Consider the following 27937-nt stretch of genomic DNA (forward strand, 5'->3'; position numbering starts at 1 on the left):
AAAAATTACATACATGATAATAAAATAAACGGAAAAATTAAAGACTGAGCACCACGAGCCAAACAATGATGCTCCAGAATGGTAAACATGTCTTAATTTATAATAATAGTGACATTCTTCATTCGATGATGAAGCTCATTCGTTGATGTCACAATTTTGGAAAAGATGACGGGAATGTGGTTACCATGGTCATCTGTGACACAGGGTGGTATCGATTAAACTTTCGAAAGAATTACATCAATTTTATATCTTGGAACCCGTTTTTCAATAGTTTCCTTGTAAGCCATCAATTCGTGATATTGCACAAACCAATGGATAGAACGAATTGATAAATCGAGGCAGTTGATATTAATAACAATGAAACTATCGAATTAACTAATTATAAGATCATGGGGAGTACTTATAAATCGAAATAGCGGATAAATCACTCGAGATAACGATAAAAACACTTTTGTGAATACGTCAATCAGCAATACGGACAGAAACAAAGGTAAAGACTTTTTAATTATTTTTTTAAATAACCGAGACGTCATGCCTTTACGGAGCAATTTTTACATTTTCTTTAATAATCTTATATAAATGAATCTGTATTAATTCATTCATCCCATTGTGTAGTGTTATTTTATTGAAGATGTCTTGTACTCCTTAACCTATGTATCCTATGTATATATGTATATCCATTTGTTATGAGATATTTCCATTGAAACCCGCCACCCGGGATTTGCAATATAGCACCTGTACAAATCACTACCGATTTATAAAAATAATGTATTTTCATTCTTATTTCAATCTAACTAGGACGAAAAGTCTACATTGCAAATTTGAATTTTGTGTGTCCATTTATATCATCTTTCTAACAAAAGATACGATCACTCTTTATTATTCGTCACGTATCATATAGGGTAAGGATTAACTCATCAATACACAAGTATGAATTCATGCGTATGTCTATTTGATTGGTGAGGAAACTTTCTTTAGAAATGAAATCTTACATCACATTTATCCGATGTCAAAAACAGGTGCTTTACAATGCTCTCACAAATAAATTTAACATTTTGGTGTGGATACGAAGTTGGTGAAAACCTACGAAATGATGAAGAATTGCGAAAAATTTGGAAATATAATAATAAGTGATATTTTTGTGTTTTTCGTCGTTGCCTTTTGGTATACTACTTGGAATATTCAAGACAAATACCTGTTTCCGAATCACCACGGACTGAGCAATGGTTTATCATTATCGATTGGAATCATCGGTATATCGATCATCGCGATATCACAATTTGCTATAAAGAAGAAACTTCGTAATACAAACTGTGTCATATTTTTTCTTATTTCTCGATGCATCGCATTTTTCTGGGCAGTGTGTGGTGTATGTCACTGGAGAGGATTGTGGAATTTTTTAGACAGATATACAGCGGCTCTGTCACCAAAGGTCCTTCTTGTTATAGGGCTTGTTGTGTTATGTGTTCTTCGTAGCATAAGGAATATTTTAGCACCGCCGTTTGTTCTTGGTTTTGATGGATACAGAGACCAGTTCTTCAATCAGTCAATGATTTTCAGTCAAATTGTAAGTTGCCTATGTTTATATTTATTTGTTATTCTCATTATCAACAAAAATTGAAATAAGTTCGCATGGTTGAATTTCTCTATATAGTAATCTATATCAAATAGAGTTTATAATCTGAATACAATACATGTATTCAAATAAACTAATATGTGGGTAGTATTGTGCTTCAATTCTTAGTTTTTAAAATGTTTTGACCTCGAGCATCAAGGAAAGGATATTATTGACAAAATGCGCATCTGGTGGAAATCTTGATGTTATAATTTTACTACCACTGGGTCGATGCCTCTGCTAGTTGACTGTTAGTCCTCAAGTGTATCTCCGGCCCTGAAGTCGGTACTTCGGTATTGGCATGAAAATACGGATTGTGTGTATCAAAATTTTGGAAATTATTTTAAATGTATTTAAGGAATAGATCTTCCTCATGCAAAGCTCTGATACCTTACATCCGATATTATCCATTATGGTGTATAGTCTTCATTTTTTTAATCAGCTTTAGGTTTTCAAATATTCTGGCCTCCAACATCCCTAAAGAGACATATGTATTATCGAAATGCGCATCTGGTGCAGAAAACAAGGTAGGGTCAATGTTATACCTCATGTATACATAAAATGTAAGATGATGATGTCTTTTTGATTCTATTGTGTTGGGTGTAAAATCATTCGCAGATAAGTTCTTTCTACATATGCAATGTGAAATTAAAAAGCAATTAGAATGAAATTAATGGTCCCGAAAAACTCAATATCAAATGGGTATTAGGAAATATAATTATCTGTACCAAAGTTTAGTAGAGTTATTTTTGTGATTTTACTTTTTAATTAAAATTATACGTAAACTTGATTTAAACACAAAACACCTACATTCTACATGAAGTTCTATCTCCCATTATGTAGAAAAGTTTCTCATTAATATATGAAAGTTATTAAAATTTATTTGAATTGAAAATTCAAAAGATTCTAAATAATTTAAACTTTAAAGAACGGTTTTGCAACAATTTCCCGTATGTCTATAAAAACAAATTGGTATTCAGTAGCCTTATAATTATAATAATTGCTTATAACAAATCTAACATTGTTCTTCTCATTATTTTCTTTTATTAAAAATGCTTAAAATTGACCGAATATTTTTTTTAAATTCAATTTGAAGTCATCTTCAGACATATTTTACTACATTTCAAGTTCAGAAATATTGGCATTTCGTTCTTAAATTCACAAAAACGTCAGAAGTTATAAATGCACATACCAATATTGTTTTTTAAAACTTTTCAACGTTACAACGTTTACATTTTTTATATAGATAAGTAGTGGGGAAACTACCGGTTCTGGGCCACTTTTTCTAATGTTAACCCTATGGGGAAAAGGTAGCCTCCTAAGAGGTAGCCTCCCGATGTGAGGCTAATTTTTATGACGTCATTTTTAGGTATTCCAACATTAATTGTTTTCATTGAATAATGTATGTAGATGCTTATCATTTTTCAGGTATGTGTGTGTGTGTGTGTGTGTTTGTCTGCATTAATTTAAGGTTTTGCTCATGTCAATTTTGACCCCCCTTTTTTATTTAGTGATTGTATCCCTATTTTTTTTTTTTTTTTTTTTTTATTTATTTATTTTTTTTTTTTTTTAAGTTTCTGCTTCTTGGTACCACACTAGTAATAATAATAACAATAGTATGTACAATATTTAATATCTCCGTCAATTCAGACAAACATGGGTCGGAGAGCCATCCGCATGATGTCTTTACAATATAACAAAATCATATAACTATTTTATACATCGAGATAAAAGGATTAAAGAATTGTCTACCACTCAACAGTATCTATAACCTCACGAAAGGGCCAACAGTATGCTATCTTTCGTGCAGGGGTGTAAACTGTCGAGACTTGAAGTTAGTCTTTCAAAGTCAACTCTCTCAAATATCAGATAAATCGCGAGCTTTAATCCAAGAATTGAATTTCTTTGGCCAGTGAAACCATTTCACATAATGTTGCTTGTTGGGTCCTTTGCCTTTCGTTTTGAGGATTTTTTCAACTTTCCACATATCGTCTTCCCGAACATCCACTTTTTGCACCTCTGACTGGTAGAAGGTTCCTGAAATTTCGTCGTCTTGAAAATCAATAAGTCGATAAACTGGGAGTCCACCACGTAATATTCTTTGAGATATTTTAAATATCTCTCCGCTCCATTTCTCATCGTATTCCCGGGTAAAAGGATTTCTCATGTATGTGATCCGAACTTTATCACCGATTTTGAAACGGAAAGGTTTTCGTACTTTCTCTCTCTTAGGTTGTAATCTTTTCGGCCAATACATTTTCCACCAAAGGTTGGTCTCTTTAGATGTGGTGATTTTATCTGGTGCCATGCCAATCGTTCTATGGAAGGTCTTATTGTAGCTGTTAGCAAAATTCTGTAAGTTATCCACATAATCATATGACTGCTTACTGGTGATAAATCTCATGATTTTTGATTTAATAGTCTTGATAACCTTTTCAACGTAATTAGCTTTGATTTCTGTATTTTGTGCAAATAAATGTTGAATATTTCTCTGTTTTAGGAGAGATTCTACTAATCTTGATCTGAATTCTTGTCCTTTATCTGTTCTTATTCTGTTTGGTGATCTTCCTTCTGATAAAACGTGTTTCAAAGCAGTCGCCACGGATTCGCCTTTCTTATTCTTTAGAGGTCTTAGCCATACATATTTGGAGAATATGTCAATCACCACCAATATGAAATTGAATCCACTGTTAAATTTCGAAAATTTAGACATGTCCATCAAATCGATATCCCATTGGTCGTCTATTCCAATAACGATAACTCTGTTCCGCTTAAACGACCTTTTTAATGGTCTTTGTAAACTGTATGGTTCCTGTCGTTGTAACCATTTTCGAATTTTATATTTACTGAGAACGAATTTTCCATCTGTTCGAACAAGTTTATCAGGCCCTGCAAAACTCGCTGGGTTAGCTGGATTGTAATAAATATTTCTCAAGTACTTTTCCCAAGAGGCCATCTTTTCACATGGAATGATGACTATAGAATGATATACAGAGTACAACGTTCTCGTATTTATATAGTTGAACTTTCATCGTCTTCATCCTCCTCATCCTCCTCTTCCTCTTCATCGTCATCAATGCTATTTTCACTTTCAGAACCATCATAATTTGTTTCGTTTTCAATGGCTTCATCTAGATAGCTTTCCAACATAGGTTTATATTTCCTGATAGCTACTTTAATGGCTTTTACGGTGTCCATACCATCGTTAACTAATTCTGTTATCATTTGCATGACTTTGCCATGCAGTTTACCATTTTGTAACTGTAGTAAATACTCAACTAAACTGCTATATCTGGACAAAAATTGGCCCATATCATCGTCTTTTAATTTGCGATTGGCCTTACTTATGGCGTGGTCTTCATTCATGTCACCATCCATGTATTTATCAACTTTTTCTTCCCATATATCTGTATTTGCCTCTCTGGCAAGTTCAGCTAATTTTATAAAAGCCATATCTTCTCCACCTTCTATATCAATTTCGTTTACACGAGACTTCTTTGAGGGTATGTCTTCATCCTCAATTTCCCTTTTTCTTTTTAAATCATTATTTTCCGGGCACCACTTATTCATATGTCTAGCTAAATCAGGAACGCTTTCAAAGACTACACCGCAATCATCACATGACGGCATGATTTCTTTATCGTCTGGTAAATACGTCTGCTCACTTTGAAATGATTCTTCAAACTGATGTGGTTCTAGTTCTTTTCTGCTAATGTACTCTTTAGAATCGCCCCCTCCAACCATGTTCTTGCTTTCAAATATATTAAGTTTTAGTCTGTCGTCTTCCGGCGTATTCTGTTTCAGATCAATGAATAGACTCCCATATGGTTGTTGTGTCCCCTCTTTGTATTTATTCATGAATTTCTTCGGGTTATTAGGATACATCTGTCTAGCAAATATGGCTGGCCCAACTTGATCACGTGGGTTTTTGAATAATACTATATACTGACTATTGATGCTCATGGTTCGACTCTCCTTTCCTTTCGAGAATGCATTTTGCATTATACAAGCTACGCTAAGGTTCCTGTGATGGCTACCCTCCACAAAAAGTTCACACACATCCTTACTATTAGTGACGTCTCTCATTAAATCGTCTAGGATGATTAAACTTGGAAATCTAGAGTCTATGAATGAGTCATCATTCAAATTTTCAGGTAAACCTTGAACGAACAAAATATTTTTGATGGTCTGTTGCATTTCACTAAATAATGGCTGCCATCTTTTATAACACCATATTATTCTCTCTGGTGATGGTGTAATCATAGTCCGTGCTCTCTCCAATAATGTTTTCATCCAAAACGTCTTACCTGAACCAGTAGGTCCAGCCAGCATCATAGTGAACGGATGATGTAGTTTCACATTCTTTGGCGGCGGCGGCGGCGGTGGTGGCGGCGGCGGAGGCGGAGGCGGCGGTGGTGGTGGTGGCGGCGGCGGCGGATATGCATCATTGATCTGCGGATATGGTTGACTGATTCTGTGTTTGTTTCTTTGGTGTCGCAACATGACATCTTTTCTCGAAAATTCTGAACCACAATCTGGACAAGTATTCGACATCTTTGATAGTTCTTAAAACACGTCCACTTCCTTCGAATGACAGACGTAGAGTGATTAAAATATTGATTTTCATCCTTATTATATTCTCCAATGTCCATAGGCCAAACTTTGTATCCCATCATCTAGCAAGTATCTTTTATCATCATAAGGGGACAAGCCCAGTTTGTTGATTGATATATTATATAACGTATGGTCATATGAACGGATCTGTGTCATGGTAGACATGTGGATTTCTTTGTTGAATAAACTTTGTTTATAATGTTCGTGTCTTGTGTCATGTTTGATCACACTCTTCTTTATACCCTTCGCTGTCTTCTTCTCGCATAGTGTTTTATTCTCTTCATATATTAATGAGTACATCTTTGACTTGAGACCAACAAATTCCTGTATGGGAATACCGTGTGTTTCGTCTTTCATCTTTCCTAACACCTTTTTATTCAAAGTGCTATAAAGACGATGTTCAGGGAAATACTCTGACGTATCAAATAAGTGTTTGTCCTCCATCATATCTTGATATATATCATCAGTGTTGATGTCGTAGCATAGCGAGTCAGTGTCCGTAAACAAGAGTGTTGCACTAGATCCATATTTATCCTTTATGTAATTATAATGAAAATCGTACATAAGTGTCTTTGACAAATCGAGTATAGTGAATCCCACGTAGATAGGTCTGTTTAAGTATAATCGTTGTTTCAGCATGTGCACAGCCACCAAGTTGTCGTTGAATATTTTGAAGGCATGAAATGTTGGTTTGCTGATTAATTTTCTGGCCTTTGATTGGTCATTCAAAAGTTTTATATCTGTTCTCTTCCTTAAATTTTCCATCGTCTTTCCAAAGACTGCATTATTCATGAGTTTGAAAAAATCCTTCTCGAACTCATTTGTTGCAAGCTTTCTCTTCTCTGTATTGAAATCAATATATGTCTTTAACCAGGGTCGTTGTTCAAATGTCATGACTCTATGGATCTTTGTAAGTCTCATTCCAAGTGATAAGTAGAGTTTTAAATTTCTGGAATGTACCACGTATTTTTGCTTTGGACGTAAATTTGGTATCAATTTTTCTGTCGATGTTCCTTTTAAGTTTAAATCATCCAATAGCTTTTCTGCATAGGGTGATAGCATATCATTTGTAACTTTTAATTTTTCTGGAGCTAATGGATATTCGTTGTGGTCGTCGTGTAGTTCCTTAGGATATTCTAAATCAACTTCTAATATAAAACCATTTTTACTGTCATCTTCAACGTCACTTATGGTTAGGTTCTCAATTTCAGAATCGTTTAGCCATCTGAAACCTTCAACTGGAAGTGCTTGTGACATGGCCCATCCGTATAAGTTGTTGGCATCTAGGTACATCACGTGATTAATGGGTTGATTTGGATCGTAGCTTGGTACATGTTTATTGTTTGCTTTGGCATAGCGATGGGATATCATTGATATTCCACCTCTTAAGCCTTTCTCTATAAACAAATGCATGTCTATGTCAGTGAGTAATTCCAACTTGACACCTGTCATTTTCAAGGCAGCTTGCCAGGCTAAACCGGGTGATGTATAAAAATGTGCAGCGTCCAGTCCATAATAGTTGAGACAGATCTCCCTGAAATTTTCAAAGACGTCGGCTAATGCAAGGACATCTGATAGAACGTATAGATCGTGATACTGTCCGAGATTCTGCATGTTAAACAATTGCCATACGTGTTGTGCATGTGCATAGTCCAGTGTGGTTATACCTTCTCCCGATAATGTACTGTAAAATTCTTCAATCGGTGGTAGTTGAGATTCTAAAAACTTTGCCTCGGAATCAAAGTACTCGTATGGGTATACTTGTTTTCGCAGAAGCAGGTGTATTTGTTCTTCTTCAAAGTGGCTTGTCATGTGTCGAAATTTGCTAGAACCTTCTTTTGCCAGGTTTTCCACAAGTTTTTGTAATGAGGAAGACATGAACTGGAGCGAGTCTATAAAATCCATGCATCCCAATGAAAAAGAAATATACTTTTCCATATTATTAGCAATGCAATTCAGCTTTTTCCCTTCAACTTTTCCAATAGCTTGCATTATTAAATGGCTATCGTATCCTCTAAGGTTATGAAACACAACTGGAATTCGACCTGTAAACTTATAATTGATATTATATTCGTTATGAGCAGCCCCTCTAAATTTTCCAGTCACATGACAATGATCTCGTACTCTACTGTCCGCTAGTTCTTTTTTACATATGTGACACAGGTTTGCCTTCTTAAAGGATTGCCAATCACTCCCAGTCATGATCATGGGTTCGCAATGCTTAAATTTCTGTTCTATATTATCTTGTTCTTGTACCATACACTCCACAAATTTATCGGCAGCATCTGCACCCCGATATACTACTGGTTCATTTGACGTTTCAGGTGTCAGACCAACCACTTTGTATGCAAAACCACATGGTATGTGTTTTGTAGTCTTTTTCGTCTTTTGGTCACATTCGTTGCTATCAACAATTGGTTCTTGAAGACATTCAAAATCTGCATATATGACATATGGTACCTTGAGCTGCTTACGAATATCTTTGTAATGTAACCACTTATTGTCTTCAGTTGGAAGTTCGATTTTCTGTGGTCCGTGGGTTTGGCAGTATGGTAGGTGGTTGTTTAATATTCGTTCTTTTGTAAATCCATGCAAGCAGTATGGACAGTAAAAATGCTTATGTTCAGAAGACTTTTGGTCGCCCAATAATCGATTAAGATTTTTAATCCAGCAAAAATGTGACTTCTTGTTGTCCGATATCATGAGTAGATTAACATGTTGTTCAAATCGATGTTTTGAAATATGAATAGGGAATACTTCGCCTTTGTTAAACCCAAACACGTTAAGAGATATTTCATTCTGCTTTTCGAACTTTGGTATGTCGGCTAATTTCACAGGAAACTTGATGGTATCAAAGTTTAAGCTTGAAGTGTGTTCCTTGTATTTCCAAACTCGCTCTCCGTGACATTTCGCTGGGTGAATTGCTGTCAAAATCGACCACATGAAACATTTGCTATCTTTGTTTTTTACATTGACTATCGCATGTTTAGATCTAAGTTTGATTGGAAGTGGAATATAACTTGAGCCATTTAGTGGTCTGTAACGTGCCATGTGTATTGTAAGATCTACCACCTTATCTATCGTCCAATTACTCCCTTGTCGCTGATATTCAATGAAAGATGTATACATCTTTTTGATAGATTCCTTTAATCCGGCATCGATATCCTCCAATTTTAAACTGGTCTGGCATTTTCCACGGAAATGCGGCTCTGCAGTTTCTATGGCATCTTCTTTTCGTCTGCTCATTTTAACCTTCATGGATAGATACCACTTCAATCCACCTCTTTCATTAATTTTACGCTTGATGACATCTTTAACATCATCATACCGGCTTTTTAGGAATGACATTGGATCAAATTTATTCAATCCTTTTGCATCGATCGTATGTGTTTCAACGGTTCCATTGAGCGCTTTGAAATTGCATGGATCCGTTTTTTCATTTGTTTCTGTACTATTCATAGTAACACCACCACCATTTTGGACTGGTTGTTTATCATGGTTTCGCTTATGGCGTTGGTAGTTGTCTTTTCTTGAAAATACTACATCGCAGGTGGGGCAATGCCATTTCGTTCCAGTATGAACCGATCTCTTATGGCGCATCAAACTCTCTTTATGGGAAAACGATTTTCTGCATACACCACATTTTATTTGAGATTTTGCAATCCTTATTTTTTTTCGATGCTGGTTCCATCTTTTTAACCTGAAAAGTGAAAGTGTATTCAGTATAGGAATTTTATTTTTATTTTTATTATTCCTTATAATATGAAACGAACAACCAGTTATTATTCATATCAAAGGAGCCTATCGCCACTGGTACTCGCCCACGGGTCGGAAAAACGACTCCTCAGTCTACCGACCGTATGGGTTCCCAGTCTTGATACTGATATGAATAACGATCTGATTGATATTCAAGAATGTTTGACTAAGGCTCTCGCCAAAGTAGTCACCGCCCGTCAACATTTCCATCACTGGAAACAGAGCTGCTCTCGCAGTTAAGCAAGACTGCAAAGGTTTTGGTCGGAGAGGTCTTCCTGACTATAGCGGGGCATGCCACATGACACTTCCTCTCCATTGTTAGCTAAATGACACTGCCCTAAGTCAGTACACCATACCAGTGCAGGAGTCTACTTCAAACTTTCGAGAACTTTAAATTAAAATACAACCCCCCCCTTCCCCCCCCCATTATTTTGATAGTAGCATATGTCTAGTCCATTTATTTGTTATTCGTAAAATAAGTTTGAAATTTAAAAAACAAAAATATAAAGAAAACTTTAATTTATATCATATAATCCTTTACTATCAAACGTTAAAAATTGTTTAAAATGAACAAATTATTAGCCATACCAAACCTTTAAATCCTTAAGATACTGCTAATGTAAACTCGATTTCACCTTTAGAGTGTCATCGATAAGACTGTGCTATCCCCGCAATTCACAGCGTTTATATAGCAGAAAAAATATAAATTGTGGAAATTCCGTAATTTACGTAATCTGATTGGTTAATTTCAAATCCGGGAAATTTTTTCGATCGATAATCAGTTCAGTCTAATTTACCTGTTAGAGCGATCAGACGTATTTTCTTTGCTATCAAGGCAAATTTATATTTTCTGACGTCTGCTCCTGATGTAACATGTGTAAAAAAGAATAATTTAAAATAAAAGTATTTATTAATGAATAAGTTTATCAAAAATGAATATTGCTTAAGTACAGCCTAATAAAAAAAAGGTTGAAATAATCATTATCTGATAAAGATTTACTTGACATGTTTTCAATGTATACTATATATTAAAATATATGATTATAACGGAGGGATGGTAGTTGGATATTAAACAAAAGACGTATTTATATAACAGTATGTATCATCAAACACATTAAAATTAACTACTGGATAAATGTCATCTTTGTACGAATAATACTATTCAATTCAATTAATATTATGATTTACTTATTTCAAAAGACTGCATAACGCGACAATGTTTATAATATTTTCAACATGGCGACTACATTTAAATCGGATTATTGACAAGTCTAAACTTGATTATGACACAGACAAGTTAACGAACGCTTTCAGTGATTTAGCAAGTATATTATAAATTCTAATACTTAAAAAAAAAAAAAAATCACACCATTAATATAAGATATATTATTCTAATAAGTGTCAATAATATAACTATTTAATGATTTTAAAAGACAGACGCGATTTTTCAAAATGGCGGATTTATTGACAAGTATCAACATGTTAAAGGTCACTACGTACAATAATAGACAAGTTTAAACACGCATTCAATATTGATTTAATAATCATGTTATCAGAGATAAATAGCCGTAGGTGATTAAATAGTATGTAATACCAGAGCCATATAATACAATAATGATCTGTTAATACTAAGGTGGGGTTTTCCTGTGTATCTATTTATAGACTGGGAATTTTCATCAAATATAAAGTAAATATATATTTATACTTATTCAATAACGCCAATTAATTAGCCGTAATTAGTAACACTTTATAATGACCTTATCTTCCAAAGTAATTAATTTAATTAATTAGTGTAATAAAACTTAAATTGACGTCATAAAAATTAGCCTCACATCGGGAGGCTATAGTATACCTCTTAGGAGGCTACCTTTTCCCCATAGGGTTAACATTAGAAAAAGTGGCCCAGAACCGGTAGTTTCCCCACTACGCTGAAAAAAACTTAAACTTTTGAAGGGACTTTAATATTCAAATTCACTATATATATAAAACTTTCTTACTCCCCGAGAAAAAAAAAAAACATTGTCAAGCGAGGCGAAGAAAAACATACAACTTCTAATTTGTCTTGAGAATTCAATTCATTGTCAGAAGTCTTTTAAATTATCAATTCTTGATTGGTCAGCAGAAGATAGTGATATTACAGAAAAAAATGTCAATCGCTCGGCCATTGAGTACAGTAAAATGTCTCCCTCGTATTAACTAATCAAAATCTTAAATTACTTTTTAATGTAAAGTTCAATAATAGGGTTAATGAAATTTACTAATTTTGCCATTTAAGTATTGCTCATATATTGCATATTCATAGTGGAATACATTTTTATATGTTTTTTTCTAATCTTTTGACAGGTTAGGAATAAGATACCCTTTGAGTTTGACGTCTTATTGTGCACGTCTATACTGGGAAGTTTGGTAGTTGTGTTTTGGCGCGATGCTTGGCAGACTATGGACAACCATCTATTTCCAGACGACAAAAAGAAAACATTCATATGGTCTATTATAATATTTTTCAGTGTTCAAATATTAGCGGAAATACTACAGTTTTGTTTTCGCAGAACGTCTCCGCACATAGAAAAATTTCCATACATAATGAAATTAATAATCCATGATGCTTATTTTATTTTTCTTGGTGTTGGGAACGTTGCATGCTGGAGATTCATATGGACATTACTAGATAAGATAACAGCCATTATAGGACCTGATATAGGATTAGGATCAGTATGTTTCACCGGTTTTATATTTCTCGTATCTGCGTTTTCCTCTACAAGCATTGTTTCAAAGGGTTTCATAATGGACGCATCTGTTGAACAATGGTATCGACTCCCTACAGAGTACATTGGTAGTTACAGGACATGGTTACAAGATAAGGAAAAGGTAATGAAATAGTTCGACATACATTAATTCAACGCCATGTTTGATTCTGTAAATTCATTTATTGTATATGTTTTCTCCCATGCATCCACTTAAAAAAATATCCAAAAAGTACAAAGTAAATGGCACTGGTGGTTAAAACTAGCCTGAAGTAAATGTTGTTTAAAGGGGCACTGGCTACGAGATACATGAAAAAACCTAATATATGTTTTTTTTTACTCTTTCAGTAATGAAATACAAATAGTGAAATAATAATTCCTTTTTAGTAGCCAATAAGGTTCAATTTTGTCTAAATAAGCTAAAAAGAAATATTGATTATGAATTATTCATTTGCAAGTGAATAATTCGACCTCATTGAATCCGTATCCATGTGAACTTTAATTTAATCCCTTAGCTTGAGATGGATAACACGTGAATTATATGTGTAAAGTTATTCAAAGGAAGAGAATGTCAACATTGAAAGTGAAACAAAGTAAAGCATTTGATTGACTGATTCGATCAACAATTATATTATAAACATTCTAATACAGTTAAAAACGATGATTAACATTTATTTTTTATCTGTAATATGAAATTAAATAGACCTAGAATAATTCAACAGCACGTGTTTGCTTAATCTATGTATATCTAAAAAAATATGTTGACATCGCTTATATGGTCATCGGATGACTATAGAGGTCAACTCGATAAATAATTAGATGGCGTCTAGACTCAAATACACTCGAAACGAAGATACGTATTTTCATGCCTGTGCCTTGTTTGTTGTTTCATTTAGACTTTTAATAGTTTGGATAAATGTTTTACATTGTTATAAATCATTCAACTATGAGAATTTGATTAGAATCGGTGAACGGGAATTTGACAGCTAGTGCCCCTTTAAGAGACACCTTTAATCAAATGTTTTTATCACTCATGCATACAGCGGCAGGATGTCGATGTATGGACTTTAAATACCGACAGCTAGTGCCCCTGTAAGAGACACCTCTAATCAAATGTTCTTATCACTCATGCATACAGCGGGAGGATGTCGATGTATGGACTTTAAATACCGACAGCTAGTGCCCCTTTAAGAGACACCTCTAATCAAATGTTCTTATCACTCATGCATACAGCGGGAGGATGTCGATGTATGGACTTTAAATACCGACAGCTAGAGCCCCTTTAAGAGACACCTAATCAAATGTTCTTATCACCATGCATACAGCGGGAGGATGTCGATGTATGGACTTTAAATACCGACAGCTAGTGCCTCTTTAAGAGACATCTCTAATCAAATGTTCTTATAACTCATGCATACAGCGGGAGGATGTCGATGTATGGACTTTAAATACCAATTGTTTAAATCTTCCCTGCTCTGTATATTGTTTGTGTCATTGAGTTGCGGTATCATTGGAGAATTATCCACGGTCCCTGAGCTACCGAATTGTTTTTGTCACAGAATTGTACAAGACCCAATGGCTAAGGTTAGCTTTATGAATAATATTCTCAACGTATTCTATCGGTATAAATGAAAGTGGAATGATAGTCCAGAAAGTAATAGGTTTTGTCAATCTCAAAAAATGAATTACATTTATTTGTATATATTTGTTTATTACAGAAACAAGAAGAGAAAGATTTTGAACCTAGTATAGAAACTATTACCCATCTATGAAGATAATTCAGCTGACATAGAAATTATTCATTATGGGACATCATGGAAAAGTAATAATAAAATTAGAATGCGTGTTGTTGTACAAATTTTTTTCAACATGTTTATGAAGCTGTTAGTCTGCAAAAAGATAATTCGTCCTACAAACGAATCAAGTGATTTCCGCTATATTGTGTGTCTTTTAATTCATGACACTAAAATAAACACTTAATTGGCAAACCCCGGAACAAAGAGACTGCAGTTATTGCTGTTCCTAACTTCAACGTCAGAGTGAAGCCCTCCAACACGATACAGAAACTCACACCTAACGTTGCAATTTGAGACGACTCTAAGTAACAATGGTTTCTTATACTAGTATATAAATTTCGTTAATGGTGCAACTGCATTGAAGATTTACACAGATTCGGAATGATAGTTAAATTAGATTATTCAGACGACTACAAACAAGAAAAAGCCACACATAAGTGAGCAAATACCAATTGTACAACCCAGTACGTGTATGTACCTGTAGGTCCTGAGACTACTAATATATATATATAAATATAGCACAACATGCAGACTTCTTATACGTTCATGCAGGTATTTCACATCCAATATTTTATGGAAATATTCTTTATACAGCACAAAAATGTCAGTATTCACCTCAGAAGCTAACAAAACCTTTAAATAGACTTATTAAGAAGGGATGTAGTTACGATACTGATGTCAAGTCATTAAAGATTGCATATGTTGGCGTTAATATTGATTCACTTATAGGGTCTTTGCATCGGAACTAAACACATTTATTTAAAAACCAGGTGTTGGCATGACACGGGTTATTTTCTTCTCATATATGTTATGATGGTATGATACTAAACCCCTAACGGGAAGGATTGTGCCTGATATTCATATGATGAAATCATAATCTTTCAATCAGTTTAATTGAAGTCTGGAGTCAGTTAACTGCAAGTAGTCTGTTGTTATTATGTATTATTGTCATTTTGTTTATTTTCTTTGGTTACATCTTCTGACATCGGACTCGGATTTCTCTTGAACTGAATTTTAACGTGCGTATTGTTATGTGTTTACTTTTTCGCATTGGCTAGAGGTATAGGGGGAGGGTTGAAATCTCATAAACATGTTTAACCCCGCCGCATTTTTGCGCCTGTCCCAAGTCAGAAGCCTATGGCCTTTGTTAGTCTTGTATGATTTTTAATTTTAGTTTCTTGTGTATAATTCGGAGTTTAGTATGACGTCCATTATCACTGAACTAGTTTACATATTTTTTAAGGGGCCAACTGAAGGACGTCTCTGGGTGCAGGAGTTTCTCGCTACATTGAAGACCTATTGGTGGACTTCGGCTGTTGACTGCTCTATGGTCGGGTTGTTGTCGCTTTGACACATTCCCCATTTCCTTTCTCAATTTTTTTTTTTTAGAATTAAGGATTGATAAATAGAACAAAACTTTAGAGGAAGCTGGCATTTGGTGTAGTATTCTAATAGCAATTCCGCAGGGAAAAAAAGAAAGGGAAACCCAAAAATCATAATCATTGGCAATTGTTCACAAAAAGTCTGAAAAAGAATATTGCCTGGCCACAAAACATGGTATTTTGCTCGAACAGGTTCGAGGTTGCTAATATTCTTTTTTTTCGGGATACCTTGAGATGGTTTTACTGAACTTTATTTTTCGTAGGCGTGTTGAAAAATATGATTCGATATGTGAATGAAAAGGTTTTTTAAAATGTGGATATTGTGATAGAAACAGATGTGAAGCATATTATTTTAATATATTGTGCCCAACATTTTACAATTTATTTTTATAATGATGTTTAACTATGATTTTATAGAATAGATAATTTGAATTTTACTCATTTTCTTTATAAATAAAACTATTTCTTCATTTCAGTTATTATGTATAATCCCTAATGTTTTTTCTAGTGATTATACATAATCCCTGAAAATTTTAGTGATTATATATAATCCCTAAACTAGCCAGTGATTCTACATAATCCCTGAAAATTTCAGGGATTCTACATACTCACTGATTATACAAATTCACAGTAACATTTATATATATATATATATATATATATATATATATATATATATATATAAATGCCACCAGGGATCATGCAGATTCCTGAAAGATTATATGACACTAGCTTTCTTGTATATGGTTTAAATTATAACAGGGTCAGATGACCTCAAGCACAAGAAAATGTATTTCTTACAATTATTGTATACACCATATGTAGATGCCCGAATGCTAACATATTACCACAAAAACAGATCAAATCGTTGACCAATGAAAGAACCGTTGTGAGCACGTTCACAAACCACACGCCCTTCACATTGTCACTTGACATACAAGATCTCACTAGATTCCCAAGTTAAGACTAAAAATTCTACTAAGTCAACTAATATTTTTTTGTTGATATACACATCTACATAGTATATCCGTATATCTACAAAAATTCGTGAAAATTCTGTTTTGTAATTTTAGATGAGACAGAGTTTTCTGTTTTGTGGTTTCAGATGAGACAGAGTTTCTGTTTTGTGGTTTCAGATGAGACAGAGTTTCTGTTTTGTTGTTTCAGATGAGACAGAGTTTCTGTTTTGTGGTTTCAGATAAGACAGAGTTGCGATGACAAATTGTTGCAGTACATAGCCTATTGAGGTCAAAAATTCCAGATCTCCTAGATTAAATTTAGGACAAAATTTTAAGTTCAAAGGGCCATAACTCCTATAAAATTAATTTGAATCGATTAACTTGTCTTGATGCACATCTACATAGTGTGTCCTTATTATCTAAATCGTTCCAGGAGATTCTGGTGTGTTGTTTCAGAGCTGTAACATTGACAAGAACAGGAGTGAGTGACAGATCAAAAACATTATATTCTGCGGATTCTGGGGTAAAACCTTCCATAAAAAAAGGATTGTCATCTGAAGCCCTGTTGCTGAAAGTACATGCATCTGAAATACGGACTAATAACATGAAAATGTAGCAATAGTTAAGGGTGAACTATGTATGACGGGTTTATAGATTTCGCATTGTTCCCAAATAACAAATGTTTATTCTATTCCTCTAAAGTAGTACACATGACAAATTAGCAATTTTTTTTCAAGCAGTGGAAATGAGGTCATTGGAGAAACTTTGTACCATAAGGAACAAGAGTGCACATGCTGAAGTGTCTCGCCTTCTTTACTAATCATTGATATTATGTTGATAGTCCTTTATATAAAGCTTTACTACAACTATCACATAAACTTAACACGATCCAAGAAAAGTCATATAAACAAAACAAGAAGTACAAGTACACCTAACAATCATTCAATTCACTAAATATAGTTGACCTATTGCTTAGTTTTAATGAAACAGACTTAACCATGAAAATGATGTCAAGGTAGACATGTACAGCTTACAATTCTTCCATTCAACACAATCAGTTGACCTATTGCTTATAGAACAAGAATGTGTCCATAGTACACAGATACCCCATCCGCACTATTATTTTCTATGTTCAGTGGACCGTGAAAATCTCGAATTTGGTATCAAAATTAAAAAGATCATATCATAGGGCACATGTGTACTAAGTTTCAAGTTGATTGGACTTCAACTTCATCCAAAACTACCTCAACCAAAAACTTTTAACCTGAAGCGGGACAGACGGACACACAGAACAGAAAAGATAATCCCATAAATGGGGCGTACAAACAGACCAAAACATAAAATGTTAACACAGAGCAATGAACCGTGAAAATGAGGTCAAGGTCAAATAAAACCTGTCAGATTGACATGTACATCATAAAATATCTCCATACACCACATATAGTTGACTTATTGCATATAGTATAAGGTCAAGGTCAAATGACATCTGCTAGATGGACATGTACACCTTGCAATCATTCCCTACACCATATATAGAAGACCTATTGCTATTAGTATCATAGATATGGACTTGACCATCAAACCTTAACCGTGTTCACAGATCCATTAAATGAGGTCGAGGTCAAGTGAAAACAGTCTGACGGACATGGACCTTGCAAAGTATGCACATAGAAAATAGTTATCCTATTACTCATTATAAGAGAAATTAAAATTATAAAAAATCTTTTTTTTCAAGTAGTCACTGAACCACGAAAATGAGGTCAAGGACAATGGACTTGTGACAGACGGAAACTTCGTAACATGAGGCATCTATATACAAAGTATGAAGTATCCAGATCTTCTACCTTCTTAAATATAATTTTTTTATGAAGTTAGCCGACGCCGTCACCAGATCACTGTCCCAATGTTGAGCTTCCTGCGACTTTTAGGCTCGACAAAAAGGACAAGAAAGCGTTTTGTTGTTTCTCATATTTTTAGTCGTGGCTTGTAAAGGTGAACTAGTGTTTTTTCATATTGTTGAAGGTCGTACATTGACCTTAAATTGCTTATATCTACATCATTTGGAACTCTGGTGGAGAGTAGTTTTATTGGTAATCATACCAAATCTCCTTATATTCTTATAATAAAATGTCACACATCCCAAACTTAAGTCAATAGTGGAACTGAAACCTACCTTTCCTGAAACCATTGCAAAAAGTGTGGGTTCTTTTGTTCTGCTCCAACTGTCCACACCTCTGTACCAGGTTAGTGACATGTTGAATGAACAACTGATGACAGAGGACAAGTGCTGATAAAACCTCACCTTGTCCACACCTCTGTACCAGGTTAGTGACATGTTGAATGGACAACTGATGACAGAGGACAAGTGCTGATAAAACCTCACCTTGTCCACACCTCTGTACTAGGTTAGTGACATGTTTAATGAACAACTGATGTCAGAGGACAAGTGCTGATAAAACCTCACCTTGTCCACACTAAAAAGAATGACTGACGATTAGGGCTCTAGCAACTTTTAGGATTAATAGTAACAACAATTGATACAAGTTTATTTTTATTTTATAACACTGTTGTCATGTTATTGGTGTACAGACAACCAGATAATTTTATATCAAATCTTCTCACAGTATGATAATATATTCTATTTGCAGCATGCCAAAAGTACACAGTACTCTAATAGTATACTTTATTTGCAGCAAGTCCTAAGAAACAATAATGATGACTTGATAGGGACAAACTGAATGGATTTCTAAAAATCTTTAATTCAATGTGTTGATATATAATGAAATAAATATCCATTTTACTGGCTACAATGTTAATTCTGAGGGAAAACTTGATATACTGCATCTGTAAAATATATCTAAATAGAATCACATTTGATGTGGTTCATTTAAAGATTGTGTAGTTCTTTGGTCTGTCTTAAACATGTACAATATAAACACAAAATACTGTCGTAAAAAATAAAATATTCCAGATTAAAAGCAACCCCAGTTAAAATACCATCACAGTTCCCCCTACTTCTATCCCGAAGTGAGCTTAAATTTGTTTCTCTTAATTTCTTTAGATAATACTTTGTTTTCAAGATTTATTCTGAGGTGTGTACTTAGATTTCATTTATTTTTGCAAGTACCAATGTTTAAGGATGAAGCATCAATTGTTGCTTGTTTAGCATCAAGTATGTTAGGTGAAGGAAAAATTGTCAGCAAATTCTTCATACTACATGTACAGATCTTAATTAAATTTGTAATGGACTCCCTTAAACACAGGACCAAAGGTATCCAAATAATAATAAATACAAAGTACACAAGTCTCACATGTAATACTGGTTCATCACAAGGCACAAACTTAGTGAACAAGAAAATTACTTCAGACTGCAAAACTATATTTTTTCTTCTTTGCTGACAACTTATAACAGTAGGGACCATTTCATTGTATCAACATGAAATCTATCCAAGCACTTCATTCAGAATGAAATGAACAAATCATGATAAAAAAAGAAATCCCCTCTGATCGTTAAAAACTTTTGTGAGACAATGTGTACAAAAATGGTCCCCGATCTTTTTTGTTTGTTAATTCAGTACAATTATATCAGGTTGAAAAATTAAATAAGTATATCAGCCAGCTATTTACCAAATACATTTAAAACTTTATCAGATTGTCATCTTTAGCCCCATTGTAAGCGGCCATATATAAATATAAATTCTCAACCAGAAACAACTCTTAATTCTCATATAAACTTTTGACCTTTGAATTCTAATGATCACATAAATGAGAGATTCAACTCTGTTCTATTGATATAAAAATTTGTTCAAAATCCTATGCAGAATCTTAAAGTACAGTGCAACGATCATTCATATATTGAACTTTCATGGTCTACAAGCTGTAGCTAAGAAGAATTAAAATAATTTGAGACTATTAACTGCTGTCCCCTCAAAAGATTTATTTAAAAGATCACACGTACATCTAAGTACCACACTTACAACCCTGTAACACATAACTGACAGATCAATGTAAATAGCTCATACATACACACAAAATTCATGATATAAAAAAAGTGATGACGATTATGCACAATGATTCATGTATGACAACAATGAACATATACAATATAATTGTTTAATGTACTTTGATCTCAAACAAACTAACAGGATAAACAAATGAATGAAAAAATGCCTTGGTCTGGTGGAATTGGTTCCATGATTTGACGGAATAACAACACTAAATGATATGACTGGTTAAAAGTAGTACGGTTCACTCTGTAAGAATCCTTGTGAAACGGATTTTTGTGTCTGTGGTGGCGGTGCGGGTTTCTTGTAAAATCTGTCATAATAATTATCAGCATCATGTCCATTTGAATATCCTGTTAATCTGTCATCTTCTGGTCCTGGAGGAGGTGGTCTACAAAGACAGGGAACCAGAATTAGTTACCTATATAAATAGACATTATTAATAGATCAAACACAAATTTGGTATTCCAATTCTGATTATTTGAACTACAATTTTATTTCAATTTGAACTAAAGCTTGCCATGTCAAAATAATGTACAGCTTAAATTATAATTGTCAATTACATTTGAAATAATTCAGTTAATTTTTCAGAAATCTTACTTTTAATCAAAACTTGGCACTTATTTGGTAAATATTTTTCATAATGCAAGTTAACATTTAATCTTTATCAATGTTTGTGCTAATACCAAACACTCACATAACCAACCATTTTACGTTGAATTCTAAAACTAAGTGCACTTGTCACCAAATACATGTAAAATACGTGACAATATCTTTCCCACACTATACATCATAACATTCGACTAAATTTCAAATAATCAATAAACATCCAAAATAATTTTGATCATTAGTCCTGTCATGCCATCATTATTATTATTTTTGACACCTAGATAATACAAAAACTGTGCACCGTCAATCTCAAATAATTTTATTCCAACAATTTGGTGAGCTATAAGCTCAGATGCAGCTGAGTGCATAACAACTTAATTTCACTAAAATAACATTCTTGCAGCGAGAGATATATATATTTATCTTTTTTTCAATAAAATATCAAAATTAAGAAATGTAATTTTTTTTTATATTTATGTTACTGAAATAAATAAAAAAGTTGAGGATGTCATGCCTAGAAAGATAGTTCAAAGCAAAGTAATGAAAAAAGAATCCAATCCTTTAAAACCAGATTAACAGTTCTTAATACCAGTTTAAAGAGTTAAAAAGATAACATCAGTGCCCTTGTTCTAATGCTAATAGTACAGATTATAAAATCAAGCAAAAAGGTAATAATAAAAAAGAATACTTACTTACCTTCTGTTGTAGTACTCGGGTGGGGGACGGGCAGCGGCACCACGGTCACTGTAGTATGGGTCTCTTGCTGGGGGTCGTTCATACCTGTCATACTCACTACGGCGAGCATCATAACTTCCATAGCCACCACCACCACCTCCATATCTGTCTCTATAGTCGTCCATTGGTGGTGGACGTCTGTCGTAAGAATCATACCCTCTGCTGATCGGCATCCTGTCTCTTGATCCACCCCCATATCTGTCATAAGAATCTCTGCCGCCACCACCACCGCCGCCATAAGGTGGTGGCCGTCTGTATGGATCACCATATCCACCCCCACCACCTCCGCCATATCTGTCTCCCCCTCTACCTCCACCACGACCACGAGACATTTTTCTATAAATAAAATTCATCACTTTACATACTATTTTCTTTTCAGATTCAAAGATATCAAAAGGCACTAAAATTATTTTTTCCTCTGCTGGACCTCGCGAGCTATTGAAAAATACCAAAATTGTGTAGATTCTATGCCAAGTTTAGTGGAAATAATGGTATCTTATAAAGGTATGCCAGAATTTTAAGTCATATCAGCGGCTGAGCCACTATTATGAAGTAACTGGCCATTATGCATCAATTTAAAATTTTTATTGATAACATTGAAACATCCTATTTTTCTACAACGATCAGCACAACTCGTGTCTTTTATGAATGGGATACTCATTTTCATTTTGGTTTCTGATACTGGTTATTTGGAATAAGCATTGTGAATTTACTGATTCCAGTTGTACAGTATACTAAAGCAAACAAATTTTGAGCTATTGCTAACCGATGCCATTTTCATTTATCTTATATGGCAATCATGCATAAAAATATCCAAATATTCAGAAACAGAAATTAGATGAGCAATGGATGAGAAAATGCATGATGGTAATGGTTACAATTGCGCAATTATTGTTTACATTTCACCGGGAAGTTTTTGAACCCAAGATGGTAGTAAGGAAAAAAATCTATGAGGCTTCTGATTGGATTGTATGCCTTCAATTTATTGATTTTATGAAAGATAAACCATTTTGGTGCAAAAATAGTAACAATTTGGAATGATTGATTTAGTATTCTCTGTGGAAATATTTTTTTTGTGGTAATAGGTTGACTGAAAATTTTGCTATGTCATTTAGTGCGGATTTTGGAAGCGTCCATAACAACAGCTATTTAAGGCAATTTCCGCCGCAAAAGCATGTTGTTTTTTTTTTCTGAAATAAATTCTTAGTATGTCTCCTTTCAGATTCTGGCTTTGGTTTCTCTGCAATTTATGTACTTTTTTTTTTATTAGGATTCAAAGAGACAGGGTACACTATGGAAAATGCATTGTAAATAATTGCGCAATTGTAACCTATAGAATTATATCTTAACAGGGGAGATAGCAATGATATCTTAGCAGGGGAGATAACAACAGATATCTTACCCTCCTCCACCTCTGCCACCTCCTCCTCCTCTAGAAGACTTTCCTGTTGATTTCTAGAAAATAAATATTCAAATCTAAATAAATTGATTTTATAACATGAAACGATTAAAATCAGGAAGAAATAAGTTTTTTAGGTGTTTTTTTTATCTACAATTACTTGAAAACATATAAAAAATAAACGTATATTATTCTTAGTATTAAAGTGATTAATTTTACAACATGAAATGCATGATATCAGGGAGAAACTACATTCTTTTTATCTACAATTATTTTTCACAACTAAATACTTGAGTAAAACATATCAGGTGCATCATCAGCCTATTTGGCTGGCTGATTTTTGTATTTTAAAACATGTAGTTATTTGTATATTCAGGTTACACTATAATCAATAATCCTTCTTCTTCCTTTTCTTTAATAAAATGTGTTTTATTTACTATTAAACATAAAATACATTATTCTTATTATTAAAGTGATCAAAATATAATATCTTTGCCATCAAAAATCATTTTGTTGGAACAAAAGTATATCAAGTTAGAATATACCTCCACTCTCATTCTGCTGCCTTTTACTGATGCTCCGTCAAGTTCTTGAATAGCTTTTTCTGCCTCATCTGAACTTGCCATATGCTGAAATACAATTGTTCATGTTTACTAATTGATAACTTATTATTAATCAAAGTTTATATCTAACCATATGTTGAAATAATAACTAAGAAATGACCAATTCAACAAATACAACTTCTATATAAGTCACTTGAAATTAACTACAGGTTTACATAAAAATCCACATGTAAAGTTACATATAATGTGCAGAATTCCCAGATAGACTATGAAAAATTCCAATGGTCTTAACAAACATTATACTAAATCTCTGACAAGATATTATTTACAAAACAATTAGAAAATTTCAATGTAGTTATCCCTAAAGCCTTCCTGCTCTTTTGATTTACTTTTCATGCTTGTGCTTCTCTGCAATTTAAATGTGAATGAACAGATCAAACCTTGGAATTTTTGTTTGTTTTTATTAGAATTATTTGGTATTCAGCATAAAAAATATATGAATCTCAAAAATATTCTGTAGCCAAATTTCATCAACTTTATAAAAGGGATGAGTCCGACAACAAACTTACCACAAATCCATAGTTTTTCAATACATCACATTCAGTAACTTTTCCATACTTTTCAAACATCATCTGTATATCTTCCCTCGCCGTAGACTGGCTCAGGTTTCCCACGAATATCTTCACCATTTTCCAGCTAAAAAAATAGAATTGGACCATGAGTATTTGGCATGTTTAAGCAGTCTTCACACTGAGTGGCAGCCCAGGCAGGTAAAATTGCTCTCGGGCCTGTATAAATCATATCTACAGGCCAACAGAATCTAACTAAAAATTTTCAAAAATTGAGCTCCGGGCCTGTAGATTTTGAAGTTCATCGTGAAGACTGTTTAAGTATTTGAAACCATTGTCCACCGTTGTGAACATTTACCAAAATATTTTAGAACTGCAATTTTTAAATAACTGCTTTGTTATTACATGTATTAGTATATATACTTCTTGATTTTACTTACATGTGATCTGACTAATTCATGTATATACAATGTAGTAGCTAATTGAAAGAACTTTTGTTTTGAATTTTCACTTTTATTAAAAGCTCTCGAATATTACAATTTAGTGTATTTAATCAGGGTTGGATTTACAAAAATTAATAGACACACTTTTTAATTTTGAATTTAAGACCAGAAGTAAACCTTTTTTCATGTGCAAGATTTGTAAAATTTTGTCAGAACAGGATACATTGCATTTTTCTTTAAATCCTGAAACAAGGTCTTCATATTACAAGTTCTACCCGTAAGAATGTAAATCATTAAAAACAATTTACACATATATCAATATGTGTCTGTCACAACACTCATCATTATACATTTACTTACTCTTACAGATGTGTTCCTGTGAATAAAATGAAGGAATTAAGGATAATGACACAAACTTTATTGTTAAATGGACTGCATCTAGAACTTCAAATTCTAAATTAAAGTTTCTAAAGTTCTTAGGATTCATTTTGTCCATCAAAACTGTCAAGTCTTAAAGATTAAAAATTGCTGCATTTGAAATGTTTTTTTCGTTGTTGTTAAAATGATTAATAACTGTAAAACGAATTTAGCCTAGTGCATGATGTGCATTCAAGAATTTGTAAATCTAAACAATCTTCAAACAATTTCGGAAAAGCAATTTTTATTCTAAATCAAATAAAATGCATTAAAATTGAATTTTCAGTAAAATCTAAATATGTTAAAAATAAATCCCAAGTCATTTATATCTCTGCAAAATGTTTTGCAGTACTCCGATTATTAAATATTAGTTATTATTAAAATCAAAAATTTGAAGTTCTATCTATACAGTTTTACAGATCAAACAAGCCTTTTGCATTTTCCAGGAAGTAAAAGCTAATATAATGAAGCTGATTAGCCTACAGGATCAAGTATATAATTCATCTGTCAAGAAATTCTTTTTTAATTGTTTAAAATGATAAAATTTTAAAGACAATTGTGACTTGTTATGCATTTTTACTATTTCTTGGTAAAGCTAAAACTGGTACACATTTAAAGCTTCCAAGAAGATATCACAATCAGAATGACAGCATGTAATACCATGACATACATTCAATGTTTAGCACAAAGTCTGACATGAAAGTGTTCAAAAGTTCAAATTTTTGAAGATTTCTTGACAGGTAGAAATAGCATCATTCATCCAGATGGTTTGTAGGACCTAAAATAGACCAAAATCAAAAGAAATGAATTACCATTGCATCTGTACTATGTTGGTGCAGCAAATTCATCATCTAATTAAATTTAAATAACTGTTGGCACTCAGAATGGTGTAACACTGGGCTACATCATGCTCAGAAGATATAAAACGCACAATTGGTGGTCCCATATGACAGCAAGTCACCAAATGAAAACTTTCGACAAATCAAGAAACGAATTTATGGGCAAAACTGCTGGAAAAATTTTCATTATCGCTTCGCACATGTGCTGGACGACAGGAAGAGCCAGAAAATCATTAAATCGGTTTTTATTCATAACAAATGTGATACCATTGAATGTGTGATCGAAAACGGGAGATTTAGGCAAAATAATATCGGATCGTGTTTCTTTGTCTGAACAGGTCCCAGTGTTGCCCAAAGCATTTAGAACAAAGCGATAACTGCTTCTGCAATTTGTCGAATATTTCTTTATTACAACAGTGAAACATATTTCGTGCAATCATAACGAGATAAATAAACTGTCCAATAGTGTAAAACAAAAATAATGAAAGTTCATGTATGACTCATTAGCCGAGACGAATAAAAATGGACGCCGGGCATAAATGAGAGAGGCGGCAAGGCTACTACAACTGATATCGACACAATACAATATACATTACGGTAAAATCGAAAGCTTAACGATGCTTCTTGCTTCGGTAACTTCGGACGGTCCTCCTGTTTATCAAAGGCGTTCGTTTTCGGCTTGATCTCGTCGCATGTGTTTTATGCAGTAATGGCGGCGGCAGGAATAGCTTGGTATTGGATAAAGGACAGATTTTGTTTAATGAATTATATGTTAATTAGCTACATCAATGACGTTAAGGTGTATCAAAACATTAAAGTCTTATTAAGGCGAAGAGTACGTAATTAAACTACACAATGGATTTTTTAAAATTTTTTCATGTAGATTCTTCTTGTAAAAATAAATCGGAAAATAAAATAAAAAAAGGGGGTAACCGTTTTCGTTTTTGAGATACTGTTGAAGTTAACAGCATCATACACCAAAATTACAAAGGATATATAGGGAAAATCGTGAAATTCGGCAGGAATTGTTACATTTCCAAGATTTTCTATTATATTAGACAATCGATTTTTTTTTAAATTTATGAGACGATTCTAAAATGTCTGAGGAATCGATTGGTGCAAAGAAAGTCATTAGCAACCGTGCTACTTTTCAAGCTATACCCTGTTAAAGTTGAATCTTGAGTGTAAAAAAACAAAAAACAGCGACAACGTTATTGACGTCGCCGCAACAATTACGACGCTTCATATAGTTCTATACTTGTATGAAATATATACCGTTTTGTTGGAGTTCGTGTTGCTCGGTCTTTAGTTCTTTATGTTACGTTTTGTGTACTATTGTATTGTATTTGTCTTTTATATTCGGGTTCGTGCGGAGATCGTCAAGCTAGAAAACGGTTGACATTTTCTTCATTATGAAGTAGAACTATTTTCGACCTTGGTGCCTTATTTTTGTTAAAATGTAAACACTGCGACGTGTTTTCAAAATCTTTGTT

General features: G+C 33.5%; 2 protein-coding genes across 3 annotated transcripts; one reads left to right on the forward strand and one right to left on the reverse strand.

The window, feature by feature from the left end:
- The first annotated feature begins 820 nt into the window (after positions 1–820).
- On the forward strand, positions 821–15228 carry LOC143069546 (uncharacterized). The gene is made up of 3 exons (XM_076244230.1): positions 821–1567; positions 12329–12853; positions 14448–15228. Exons 1-3 carry the CDS (start codon positions 1091–1093, stop codon positions 14499–14501), a joined length of 1056 nt encoding a protein of 351 aa, XP_076100345.1. The 5' UTR covers positions 821–1090; the 3' UTR covers positions 14502–15228.
- A 4176-nt stretch (positions 15229–19404) lies between these two features.
- On the reverse strand, positions 19405–27186 carry LOC143069547 (uncharacterized). 2 transcript variants are annotated; one of them, XM_076244232.1, is made up of 6 exons: positions 27041–27186; positions 24746–24872; positions 24159–24242; positions 23617–23669; positions 22176–22550; positions 19405–21261 (listed from the first exon to the last, which is right to left on the reverse strand). In XM_076244232.1, the coding sequence occupies exons 2-6, from the start codon at positions 24863–24865 to the stop codon at positions 21099–21101; spliced, it is 795 nt and encodes a 264-aa protein (XP_076100347.1). In that variant the 5' UTR covers positions 24866–24872; positions 27041–27186; the 3' UTR covers positions 19405–21098. The 2 variants fall into 2 exon arrangements, with proteins under 2 accessions (XP_076100347.1, XP_076100346.1); XM_076244231.1 differs by lacking the exon at positions 27041–27186 and adding an exon at positions 26418–27013.
- Positions 27187–27937: the final 751 nt, after the last annotated feature.

Source organism: Mytilus galloprovincialis, chromosome 3 (genome assembly GCF_965363235.1).
Source record: "Mytilus galloprovincialis chromosome 3, xbMytGall1.hap1.1, whole genome shotgun sequence".
Classification (NCBI taxonomy): Eukaryota; Metazoa; Mollusca; class Bivalvia; order Mytilida; family Mytilidae; genus Mytilus; species Mytilus galloprovincialis.